Here is a 12,418-nt window from a genome sequence, read left to right as displayed (position 1 = left end):
TCAATCCCATGGTCATGGGTAACTTTCCTCCTCATCCCTCCCCCACCCCCTTCCCTCACTCCCCAAACACATGGTTAAGAGAACAACAAAAACCCAAAGAAATCAACATTTGTCTCAACGGATCAGGGAGGAGTAGGTGCCCCCTTTTCCTCATGGAGCGAAGGTAGGTTTTTTTTTTTTTTTCTGTTTGGCAAATTCGTGCCAAGCTTGATGATGGGTCCCACTGAGAATTGTGTCAGGATAGGATGAGCGTCACAAAGGGGGAAAAAAAAAACAGGCCTGAGGCGTCTCCACATCTCCGGCGACAAGGCCACCCAGCGCTGAGAGAATGGTTGGTTGGTTGGTAATGAGACGCGTGCATGTGTGCAGTAGCACTGTGTGGGCCAGGTGGGGCACTGTAGCGCTGTGTGGCGGGTGAGGCGTGGGCGCAGAGCTCGAGTGTGCCAAGGGTGCCGCTGGGTCACGCTCTGGTCTCAGCAACAGCAGGACACACACACTTACGTAGCGCAACATGCAAAACAACTGCTCCTGGACCTACTGCACTCACTTCATTCAAGTTTTCCATGACCCTGATGTAATACACAACTAAAAAAAATCACAACACACATACACACAGTTGCCGATGTGAACACACAAACGCACACACACAGACATATACAATTTTCCTATATATGTAGAAATATCCCACACAGAATGAAAATGAATGATAATCCATTTATCGCAGCTAAACTTCTCCTGTTCTCTGCCCCTCAAAACAACCAGGGATGCGATGGCCCAGCATCTCTGGGAGTATGGGGTTGGCGTGGAAACAGAAAGTGGTCCCAACAGCACACAACTGGCTCCACGAGAGAGGGGGATCTGAACAACACACCTATTGGGGAACGGGAGTCGTTGAAAAGTCTCTGTGGGTCTTCACAGTGAGGCGCAGTGATTCACAATGACTCGGCCACATACAGGGGTTCAGGGATTGGGTGGGCTGGGGGGTGGTCACCAGGCGGTGACAGTGCTGGTGTTGATGGGGTAGAGAAGTCCACTAACTGCCCAAGGGTGGGGGCCGCCAGGCGAGGTCAGGAGAGAGGCTATCTGACCACTCTTCTCCTCTTGCCCCTCGTGGACCTTGCAGGCTTGGGCAGTGCTATCTGATGGAAGAAGAAGAAAAATAAACTCAGATGGCATCTCAGGATCGAGAGCAAACGCTGCCTTTCAAGTAGACAGGAGTAGAATCTTTGGTGAAGTTTTGGATAATGTTAGGTCAGTTATCGCTCTTTCAATAAAATCACAATAAGCAAAGCTCGGAGACACAGCAGGTCTATTTTTTTCTAATCCTGTCTTGAAGCAACAATGTGGATCTCCGCGACTATGACACAGTCGGCGGTTTTCCCCCACAAAAACACTCCGAAATAGATGTGACAGCCGAGTGAAAAGAACAATCATACTGTGCTGCCTAAGCAGAATGTGGATCTCTCACTACATGAGTCATATTGAACTATGAATACATTAATTGTTAACTCACTCAGTCCACAAACCTCAGTAATATCAACAATCCATGCACCAGCACAAGCACCAAATCAGCATGTGGTCTACAGCCACAGTTGAAATATGCTGCAAAGTAAGAGCCTTACTGTAACTTGTGGTTCCTCTATGATGCTGTCTAGACCCCCAGGTCCTTCTGCCACCCTCTCAAGTCTACCAGGGCAACAAAAAAAAACATATTTAAAAGATGATGTTAGGAAACCATCCATGCAGGAAATGTTTATTAAATATGTACTAAAATGTGCTAAATAGGTAGTGAGTTCAGCAGCAATAAGCTCAGCTGTGAAAGCTTACACTTGTTTCCTCTTCCTTCCTCTCCGGCCTCCTGTCCGTGTGGCGGACTCCTGAAAGAGAGAAGAGTCGAGCGGTGAGCGTCCCCGCTGGAGAGGAGTCACTCAAGACACATGGTTATACATACAGAAATATAGACTCTATAAAGACTTTATATTATAGTGATTATGCTGCACTGACATTTTGAAGAAATACTCCTCCAGATGGCAAAGCTAGAATGTGCTTTTTGCTAAATGAGCAGAGAACTGCTTAAGTCAGGGTTGGGCCTTAGAGGGAAGCCAGTAGGCTTTTGTTCAGTAGGAGTCTCCGGACTGTCAACTCTTGTTACATAAAGTTGAAGTGAATGTGAAAGGGAAAGTTTCCTGGAATCTAGCAGACACTTTTATCCAAAGGGACACGCAATGGCGGGAATCAAACCCCGGCTTACCAGTGGTCAGGTAGTTTTGTTACTGCTGCTCCACAGCCTGTACAGGCAAGTGAGATCATGCCTGTAGTATGCGACCAACCACACCACCAACACATGCACACAGACTCAGTTTCCCCATGTCCGTTTCATCTCGTTACATGCTTCTAAAGTCATGCTCTGCCTGAGCCCTCTAAGAGTAATCATCACCACTCCCAACGACCACACTGACCCGTCCACTCACTCTCACCTTCCCCGAGTCTGCTTCATTGGACACCGCGCTGTCCTGTGTGGGCTCAGCGTTAGCGCGGGGGCTGAGGTAGCCTTGCGGCTGCGTTCGGCCCCCGTCCCCCTCCTCCCGCTCCTCCTGGAGGCCCGTCCCCGCGGCCAGCCCGTTGCTGTAGACACACAGCGAGGACGAGCCGTCCGTCTTGGCCTCCTCGAGGAAGGCGGGCGGCAGCGGCAGCGTCTGCGGCGGCGCTTGGTCGTCGTGTCCCTCCGAGCCCCCCCCCGGCTTGCTGGGCGGCGGCGTGGACGAGGCGTCCTCGCTGAGCTTGGGCGTTCCGCGGGCCGGCGACTGCGCCGCCTCCATGCCCAGGCGCGACAGGTCCGAGTTGTGCACGGAGCAGGCCCGGCGCGGGCTCAGGGACGGCGGAGCGCTTGGCTGGGCCAGCAGGGCGGGGAGGTCCGGCGCCGGGAAGGACAGCGGGTTGGAGGACGAGGAGGAGGAGGAGGAGGCTCCGCCCGACCCACCGCCACCTCCGCCCAGCGCGTCGGGGTCCTTTCCGCTGACCTGCAGGAAGGAGGTGTAGATGGTGTCCATGAAGGAGCCGTAGGGGTCAAACAGCGCCCCGGCGGCGGCGCTCTCCCGCTGTGGGGGCTGAGCGCTCTGGACGTGGCCTGGGTTGGGCACGGGCTCCTGGGCCAGCTGGCTTACCGGAATGTCCTCTTCCTGGGGCGCGTTGGTGGCTTCGGCCAGGCCCAGCTGTTTGTCCACGGTGAGGGTGGGGCCCATGTTAAGCTGGCCAGAAAACAGACAGGTCAAGTGAAGCTCATCATTTCTGACCAAATCCTATAAGCACCAATGAAGCCTCACAAATCCACACAGAGGGTAGCAGTAGGTTTTAGTTTAATGCCATAATCAGCACCTAGCGCTAAATCACGGCAGGCAAGAAGGTATTATTAAAAACTACATAAATTAAAGATTAAAACAAACAAGTGAATAAAATTGCATGATAAAATAAAATAAAAATCTGACTCTTTAGACCCAAGTGATGAAAATGGCATAACGTTTTGCAGTGGCACCTTATTGCCACACACAGTGTGTGAGACGTGCGCCTCACCTGTAGGCTGTTGATGAGGCAGGCTAGTGGGTTAAGGGCACCCTGGCCTTGGGGCAGAGGAACGCCCAGCGCAGGGCCGGGCACTTGGGGCAGCAGCAAAGGTCCTGCACCCAGTAAACTGTGGAGGCCACTGATGTTGCCCAGGGCTGTCAGGTCACCTGGAGAAGACATGAAAACGTTCTCCGTAAACTCGTTTTGGTCGACCTAATCATGCACCCGGCAGATTTTTCCAACTAAAAAACAAAAGAAATACCCCCCTAAAAAATGCAATCCATTATGGTGTGTCTGTGAACACAGCATGGGACTCATTAACCACCATGCTAAACAAATAAAACGATGGAGCCTGAAAGTCATTTAGCTGTGCAACCCGGCAAAGGAGCTGTTTGCTCTCTTTTAATGACGGCAATCACACGGCCACCAAATCACCGAATCAGCGGGAGACGGCACATTTTAATTAACGTGTGGCAACCCAGCTCAGACGGCTGACAGGAGGACTCACTCATCCGCGTGTGATGGAAAATACCTTGAGGGGAGAAAGTCGTTAATTTTGGCAAAGAGCAGTTTGATGACGACTTCATAATGACACAACAACGGAGCAGAGGGCAAACAACACACTGAATCTTGGACCAATTGTTGTCATTCCAAACCTGAGATTTCTACGACAAACACTTCTCGTTATCTACCGACTGATTCAACTGGAGGAAACTCGACAAAGCCTATTTGACCAGTCCGTCAGGCACGTACCCATCATCCCTGGGGGGAGCAGAGGGGGCAGGAGTGGAGGGTTCTGGCCATTGCTCTTGTCCTGTTCGGTCAGGGGCACCAGAGAGTTCATTTCTTCAGGCACAGCGCTGGGCAGCAGAGGGGCGCAGGGGACAGAGGTAGAGCCTGCCGAAGGGCTGGAGACAGTCCCCTAGAACACACACGCACCACACACACACACACACACACACACACACACACACAAACACACACACACACAGCCAGACTTTAAAACAGAGAGACGGGGGACTTCTGATGTTTGAGACAAGACATGCCATTGTACCCATGCATGTTAGCACTACAGATAATATTAGAGGAATCCACACTACATCTACAGGTGTGAGTGCAGGTCAGTTAGAGCAGGTCAGTTAGAGCAGCGTAAAGGACATTTAGAAGGTGCTGCGTGTGCCGCCATGTTGGAGCGGTCGCACATATGGGGACATGTGTGGCATTCGGGCGCTACTCCCAGCATGCAACGTGCTAAGGAAGGGGGGCGTTGAGTCAGGCACTGGCAAGCATGCACTGCGGGCGGGTGGACGCGGGGGCGGGGGGGTACCTGAGAGTGAGCCGGCGGGGAGTGTTGGGTGGGGAGGGGGTCAGCAGGGCAGCCTTGGCCCAGCAGCCGGGTTAGGTTAAGAGAAAGGCCGGAGGGGGGAGGGGTGCGGAGAGCAGGAGGGACTGCGGGGCCGAGAGAGCCCCTGCGTCGCCCGCCGTCACCAGGCCCTGGAGTGCCTCCAGGAGCCCGGGGCCCGTCAGCACCGAGTCCAGCAGCCCTGGCGTCTTATCGAGCGACAGGCCGTCCGGCAGCGGGGCGAACGCCGCCCCCCCCGGCTGATGCTGCTGCTGCGACTGCATGTCCAGGTTGAGCTGTCCGAGGCCGGCTAGCGGCAGCATGGTGGCCGCGTGCTGCTGGCTGAGCAGCAGAGACGCCATGAGCAGGGCTTGGAGGCTGGGCTTGTCTCCGGCGTCGCCCGGCGAACCCTGGACGGCCACACCGGCAGCAGCAGTAGGCGGAGGCGGCGGGGGGGGGTTTAGCAGACTAATGAGATTGACTGGAAAGTCTCCCTGAGCTCCTGATAGAGACGGTAAGATGTTTAGCTGGGAGGTCTGGTTGAGCAGGCCTGCTTGTTGCAGCTGTTGCTGTTGATGTTGTTGTTGTTGTTGGTGGTGGTGGTGGTGGTGGTGGTGGTGATTTTGCGGGGGCTGTTGTGGCTGGGCCGTTGTTTGTGTGGTCTGCTGTAGGCCCGTCCACAGGGGGAGGGAGCCCAGGAATGGGGGCAGCAGGGAGGGCAGTCCAGAGTTGGCCGAGAGCAGCTGGAGGAGCTGCTCCTGGTTCATGAAGGGGAAGGACTCGGCCAGCTGCAGGGCACTGCACGGGTCGGCCGAGGGGAGAGTCAAGCCCGGGTCAGAGGCACACGGACCCAGCAGCCTGGCCTCGGCGCCGTCCACCGTTTCCACGGACACCAGAGAACCTGAGAGGAGGGGGTTATTAAATGTACAGATTATTTGAATATAATAGATAAATATGAAGATTATTTTAATAAAGATTATTCATTTATTTAATTTCGTTTTCTTGAAAAATAACCAAAAATGCCCGAAATGGGAATCCAAGGCAATCTACACTGCTATCATATTAAGTGAAATGCCCACACGCAAAGCAGTCAGGCAGGCTTTGTAGTGATTTGTGTTCAGGCTGCATGTAAGAGGCAGTGTGCACCATCTAGCCAAACTAGTGTTTTGAAATATCAAATGAAACGGCCCTTAATATAAATACTAAATACTTCAAACGTAACATAATAACATGAGTGACCACAATACACAACACCTTACCGGAATAACTTTCCCTTCATGTCCAACATAAACATCCAGTGTTTTGCCAGATGTTTGATCGAGGAATGAGTCAAAATAATGTGGTGGGTGTGTTAGGGGCGCCACAAAGGTTGGCCGTTGCAGATCTCTAGTGAGCCGCGCATGCTGTAATGATTAGCTGCCTTGCTCATCACTCTCACTGTTGTGCTTATCGTTAGGTCATTTCTGCTGTCTGACTTCAGAAAGCTCTTTATTCCTCAGCCAAATAATCCTCTCTTAATAAATTGGACATTACAGAGAAACAGTTGCCCAAACACAGAAAATTTGGCAAAACAAGGCAGGTCTAAAAAACCCACAGCCTGTGGACTTAACATGGGCAGCCAAACCTTTCAGTCCAAGCGCAGAGTAAACAAGCAATCACACTCTTGCTCTCCCTTTCTCTCTCTCACCTTCTGCGTCCATCGCCTGACTCTGGGTGGAGTAGCTGACTTCGTCGTGAGGTCCGACTCCCAGTTTGGGGCCGCACGGGGGCGCAGCGGACAGCTGGCCCAGCAGGCCGAGGATCTGACCGCTGGCGTCCTGTGGTGGACCCGATGGGGCAGTGGTGGCGCGGTGCTGGCTGAGGTTGAGGATATGGCTGGGGCTTGACTTGAGCATGGCTGTGGTGGTGGTGGTGGTGAAGGTGGTGGTGGAGGTGGTGTTAATGGCAGCGTCCATCTCCTCAGCCATGGCCATCAGGGGGAACGAGTGTGCAGAGGGCAGCTGAGGTGGGCTCTCCAGAGCCGGTACGAGGCTTTGGGCCAGCTGCTGCTGCTGAGCGGTTTGCATGTGCGGGCGTCGCAGTGGTCAAGGGGTTGCACCACGAGGCCGGCCTCAGGGGACGGCGCGTGGGCCAACCGGGCCGTTGTTGTTGTTGGCGGGGCCGAGGGGGGAGGAAGAGGAGGAGCAGGAGGAGGAAGAGGAGGACTGCGTGGCGATTGCGGAAGCCTGGGCGTTCTGCATGCTGAGGAGCTGCAGGAGAGCTGAGAGCGGCTGGGACGGCGACGGCGTCGCTAGGGGCTGGGCCGCGGGGCCGAGCCGCCGGAGGTCCTCCGCGTCCGCCTGCTTGGGGAGGCCAGGGGGGAGAGAGCAGTTGTGGGGGGCGGAAGGGCACTGCTGCGCGGGGAAGTGTTCCGAGGACGGAGGGGGGAGCAGAGGGGTGCTGGGGGAGGGGGAGGGGGAGGAGGAGGAAGGGGAGGAGGAAGGGGAGGGGACGGAGCTGGGGGCGGGCAGAGCGCAGAGGTCTCCGACGGCCCTCAGGCTGTGCAGCTGCGACTCCTTGAGCATGCTGAGCACCGTGGGAGACCGGCGCTGGCGCTTGCGGCGCGAGACCTTGTCCGCCGTGGTCAGTGCCAGCGGCAGGGTCTGGCCGAGGGCCTGGGAGGGGAGCGACGGGGAGTGGGGAAGCAGGAAGGCGGTCATGGGGAGTGGCCGAGCGCTGGAGGGGGGGAGGCTACTGTTTAAAGTGCTTATCAATACCTTGGATTGCTGGGGGTCCTTCTCGGGGCCCGCGCAGGACGCCGCGCAGGACGCCACGCCACCGCCCACGGCGCCGCCCAGAGTCTGGCTCTTCTGGCTGGCCATTTGGGCCTTGGCGGCGGCCGAGAGCAGGCTGCTGGCCGGGAACGAGGAGACGTGCTGCGGGGTCTTCTGCAGGCCCAGGAACCCGCCGGCCGCCCCAGCCGAACCGTGGACCGACGCCCCCGGGCCGGGCGCCGCCGCCGGACCGTTCTTCCTGTCGCCGCCGGCCACGAAATGGGACAGATTTTGGGGTACCTGAAAGTTGCTTTGGTTGCTGGGGTGCTGCGGTGGAGCTGGGCCGGCGGCGCTGCAGTCTTTGTAGTGCTGCAACATGCCCTCCAGGCGCCCAGGACTCGCCCGGACGAGGGGGACTTTGGGCGAAGCAGCAAACGGGCGTTGGGGGAACAGCGGCAGGCGTGCTTGCACAGGAAGCGACCCCCAGAGGCCCAGCAAGCGGCGGCCTCAGGGGAGAGCGTGGAGGAGGCGGAGGAGTGGCGTGAGCGCTGGTGGGGAGAGGTAGCGTCCAGGGGCCTGGAGGGCGACAGGCACAGGGAGATGGGCGAGGGCGACTTGACGCCGCTCCCCTGCTGCTGCTGCTGCTGCTGCTGCTGCTGCCTCTGTCCGGGCCTTCCTCCCGTCATGGTCAGAGACAAAGCGGACGGCGAGGACGAGGCAGAGAGCGCGACGTCCAGCGATAAGACGCTGCCCGGGTGGGTCCCCAGCTTTGACGAGCCCGGCGACCCCGAGGCCTGGGGCAGCCTTTGGATGATGGTGTGAGGCGTGGAGGGACGGGCGCACCACGGAGGCACGCCGTAGCCCGCCGAGTTGCAACCGGGGGAAGACGACGACGGCCTCTTTGAGACGACCGCGCCCTCGGAGGACAGGAGAGCGTTGGAGTGAGCCAAGGATCCGTTGTGGTGGAGTGTCATTGTAGGAGACACTGGGAAGCTGCTGCTTGCTCCACAAGGGGCCGGGCTGCTGTTGGACCTGGACTGAGCAGAGAGTCGAGGTTGGACTGAATAAGTGCAGTGGCCTCCGTCTTCCATCCGGACTCCCAGAGGGCCCCCTCTCTCCATGGAACAGAAGGAGCTCCCTAACAAGACAACACACACACACACACACACACACACACAGTTACAGTGAAACCTGGCCAAACACAAATTCCGTCCTTAGCCTAAAAAACCTTACTATGCAGCACATTACATTTATGCTTACTTTTGCCAAAGCAAAGATGTACTGTCTGAGTTCATGTTTTTACAATCTACTTCAGCAATCTTATGCTAACTCTGGAGTGTGTTGACACAGAGCTAATCGGCGGCTTGTACCGGGGCCGTGGAGAGGAAGCTGGGAGGCCTGCATACTGCGACACAGTGCTGCCATGGCGACCACTTTCCTGCGGTGGTTGCAGAGCTTCGTCATGTCCTCCTCGGCCTTGCCAGGCTGTTGGCTCTGTGGCCTCACTACAGCCACCGGGTCAAAGCTAAAGACCTGAGGGGGGACCAGGAGACAGTCGGACAGAGTCAGAGACCAGACCAGACCAGACGAGCCTGTGACCTTGAAAAGGGAGGCCAGTCACAGGCTCATGGCCACACAACATGACGTGTCCGTCCTTAAGGGTCCCTTTCCTAGATTACTGGTCAAGCTGATTTCATGCACTCATTCTGCCAATATGGCTTATTTCTAAAATGGTTTGCCATAAAAAAAGCAAGAGAACAACATGGATCACATTCACAATGATTATTAGCTCCATAAAAAACTACCAATCATTTCAACACAGATTAATATCTCATCTCCAATAATGTCACAATGCTTTACCAGAGGAATCAGCACACATATCTACGGGTTCCTACCTTGTGGATGACCAGTGGGCACTCCAACCCACACTTACACGTGCTGTCTGTCAGCAGGTACGCCCTAACCTCTTCCACTGAGGACAGGATGGTGCCACTTGGGCTGCAACCGAGAACAAACAAACATGAAATGAGCAATTTGCTAGGGTCAAAAACAATGTAATGGCATGTTGAGTATGCTAGCCATCACTGCAATTGTGTCCCTTAAAATGACAACATATTCTGTCCAACTCAACATATTTGTTCTACTTTTATTGCATATTTGTATTGTTTTTGCACTGGTTTTGTTTGTTTGTTTGTTTGTCTGCACAAACATGCGTTGCTACGCTGCTCACCTGATGTAGGCCACCGCCCCGTCCTCCAATTTTCTCTGCCAACCCACGGGCACCTGTGCTGTCCGTGTGGGGACGCCATCTTTGTCTCCAGCAGCACACTCACTACCTCCCGTCATTTTCTGCTCACAGGCTTCCAGCACCTTCCACGGAGAGCAGACAAATGTGCAAGTGTTCATGAAAAAGCAGTGCCAAGAAGAATCATTACAGAACAGAGGGTATCGCCTATGTGCAATATATAAAATACCTACAGAACAGAGGGTATCGCCCATGTACAATATATAAAATACCTACAGTTGAGGCAACAGCAACCTAGATATGTGACACCACAGAGATTAGAATAAATAGAAATGCCAGTTAAGTCATCACCTTTTCATCTTCATATAGCCCTGGTCAGTAGCGTCCAAGGAATCCAGCTCTCAGAGGACATGTTCACAGAGCAGAGCTGTACACACTGGGACACCGATCCAGCTGACTGCCTGCCTGCGCTCACGCCCTCTCTGCTGTTCTGCTCTACTCGTGCGCTCTGTTGAAGCCTGGGAATTTCCCCGTCTGGAGAGTCAAATAAAAAGAATGCACTAAGATAGTTAGCAACACAAAGATTCACAGGTGCTCCATTTCGCACTATTGTGTTAGTGGACATATATTCCTGTAAACACTAATTGTGCATGGACACATAAACCTTTACAAAAACAATGATGCGCACAAAAGAAATACATGGATTATCCTTCCAAATGTATTCAACTATGTCAGACTGGTGCCTTCTTGAGCAGGATCTCTCAAGTGTTAGGCTTACACAAACAAGCCATCAGTTGGTAAGGAGAAGTGAGGATAACAGTGGGTGTGAAATGTGTCACTGGGTTCTGTTTGATGTCCTGGAAGCAACCTTTTCTCCACACGTGAGAGTGCAACTACCAGGGGAAGAGTGCAAAAAGGAAAGGAAACAGGAAAGAATTAAAAATCAAAGCCAGAAAAACAACAGAAAGAGTGTGTTTTCTGTAGCCTATATGTCTAGGGAATTAGAGGGGTCTTGGAAAGAGAGTAACTCGTATACATTTATTTACAGACATAACCACAATGCAGTGCAACTTAATACAGTACAGCTGTATGGCACCCATACATGTGCTGTACTGATCTCGAAAAAGGTTATAACGTTAGCTGGTTAGCAACATTAAATGTGGTAAATTTGGTCCAGAAGTGGACTATTTAATGCTACAAAGAGACAGTAAAATAAGGTAACCATTGCACTTCGAGATTAGAAGAGCAGACACAGACTACAGCATAACATACCGAGACACACTACCACAGTTGCTCCTCTTACTGAACAATAGCTTCTACCCCGAAAGTCAGTGACAATCTTTATCAAAAACATGTTGATATTTATTACATATCTAGACCATTACTAAAGTTAGCAGGCTAATCTGATGGATCTTTCCTGAGTGTAAACAAATCAACCATAGCATTTTAGCTTCCCAGATACCTGGAAAAGATGCACAGTAGACGCTGTTATGCATACCATATGACCTCTAATGATAAAACAAGGAGCTGACCGACGTCTAAGTTCACGACCTTTATTAGTGCAAATGACTGGAGCAAAATGTACAAATATATTCTTAGCTAGCTGGCTTGGCTAACTTGCTAGCTAATACAACATACCTCTGTTTACGAAGTTTCCTGTTCCTTCGCCGCGCTGCAGTGCAGAAGCTAGAGATAGCAATAGCTAGCTAGCTAGTTGACAGAGTTTAGTTGCAAGGGCTGCTGTTATAACCGTTATTTTATGAAACGATCATTATTTTTTTGTTAAATTGTTCGTCTCTTAGGCGTGTACCATCGGCCCGTCCTGTTTAAAAACAAAGAGCAATAACGATGGGTTTTATTGCGCCCGTTGCATTGTCGCAAATGACTTTAATTTCGAGATGATCCTTGTCGGTCGTAGCGGGTGCGATCGTTCCATTCAAACCCGAAACATCGACTCAAACTTCATTTGGGCGTGCAACCATGTCTTCTGATATGATTTGGACTCAATTGTGTACCTTTTGCTTTATCCTTGTTTCCAAGTTCCTATTTTTTCCTTAGGATTCCGTGCCAAAAAAATAATGGAGTTTCCTCTCAGACATGCGCAGTCGCCTAGGGACGGTCTTGGGAATTCCATACCCAAAATGCACCGCGCCCAGCACGGCACCACCACGGCAACATTCTAGAGTGGAAGAGTGGAATCTTGTCCTTTGTTACAGTATCATGTAAGCAGCCTTGTCCGGTGATACAATGACACATTTATGCGTTGATACAATGTAAAAGCGCTGACTTTTGACAAAAGATCAATGAGAAAAATCAGAGAATCCGGTCCAGACAAGGGGAAAACTGGGGTAAGCTAAGGTAAAGGGACCGAATCAAAACTGCCAATTTAGTCAAGAACAAAGGTCAGCAACATGAACATGGTCATGCGACCACAGTGTAAATTAAAATCACATAGCTATAATAATTTGGTTGATAAAACACATCATATTCTGTAACATAATGGGTGACGTGTAGATC

General features: G+C 52.8%; 1 protein-coding gene across 1 annotated transcript; it reads right to left on the bottom strand.

Annotated features, from left to right (window-relative positions):
• Positions 1-168: 168 nt before the first annotated feature.
• On the bottom strand, positions 169-12,030 carry mbd6 (methyl-CpG binding domain protein 6). The gene is made up of 14 exons (XM_048255527.1): positions 11,540-12,030; positions 10,680-10,794; positions 10,253-10,435; positions 9,887-10,026; positions 9,552-9,654; positions 9,027-9,189; positions 8,126-8,794; positions 7,660-8,072; positions 4,315-4,483; positions 3,571-3,728; positions 2,478-3,248; positions 1,828-1,877; positions 1,623-1,686; positions 169-1,139 (listed from the first exon to the last, which is right to left on the bottom strand). The coding sequence occupies exons 4-14, from the start codon at positions 10,000-10,002 to the stop codon at positions 1,080-1,082; spliced, it is 2,736 nt and encodes a 911-aa protein (XP_048111484.1). The 5' UTR covers positions 10,003-10,026; positions 10,253-10,435; positions 10,680-10,794; positions 11,540-12,030; the 3' UTR covers positions 169-1,079.
• Between the last annotated feature and the right edge of the window lie 388 nt (positions 12,031-12,418).

This window comes from Alosa alosa, chromosome 10, assembly GCF_017589495.1.
Source record: "Alosa alosa isolate M-15738 ecotype Scorff River chromosome 10, AALO_Geno_1.1, whole genome shotgun sequence".
NCBI classification, from domain to species: domain Eukaryota; kingdom Metazoa; phylum Chordata; class Actinopteri; order Clupeiformes; family Clupeidae; genus Alosa; species Alosa alosa.
Note: the sequence above shows the minus strand (reverse complement) of the source record. Positions and strands in the feature narration are given on the sequence as shown.

What these genes read in the sequence shown, in the direction of transcription:
- mbd6 (XM_048255527.1), bottom strand. Translation starts at nt 10,002, where the DNA reads ATGACGGGAGGTAGTGAGTGTGCTGCTGGAGACAAAGATGGCGTCCCC. An exon ending in AGGACCCCCAGCAATCCAAG is followed by an intron (nt 4,484 to 7,659) that starts GTATTGATAAGC and finishes TGTGTGTTCTAG; the next exon opens with GGGACTGTCTCCAGCCCTTC. An exon ending in ATGAAGCAGACTCGGGGAAG is followed by an intron (nt 1,878 to 2,477) that starts GTGAGAGTGAGT and finishes TCTCTCTTTCAG; the next exon opens with GAGTCCGCCACACGGACAGG.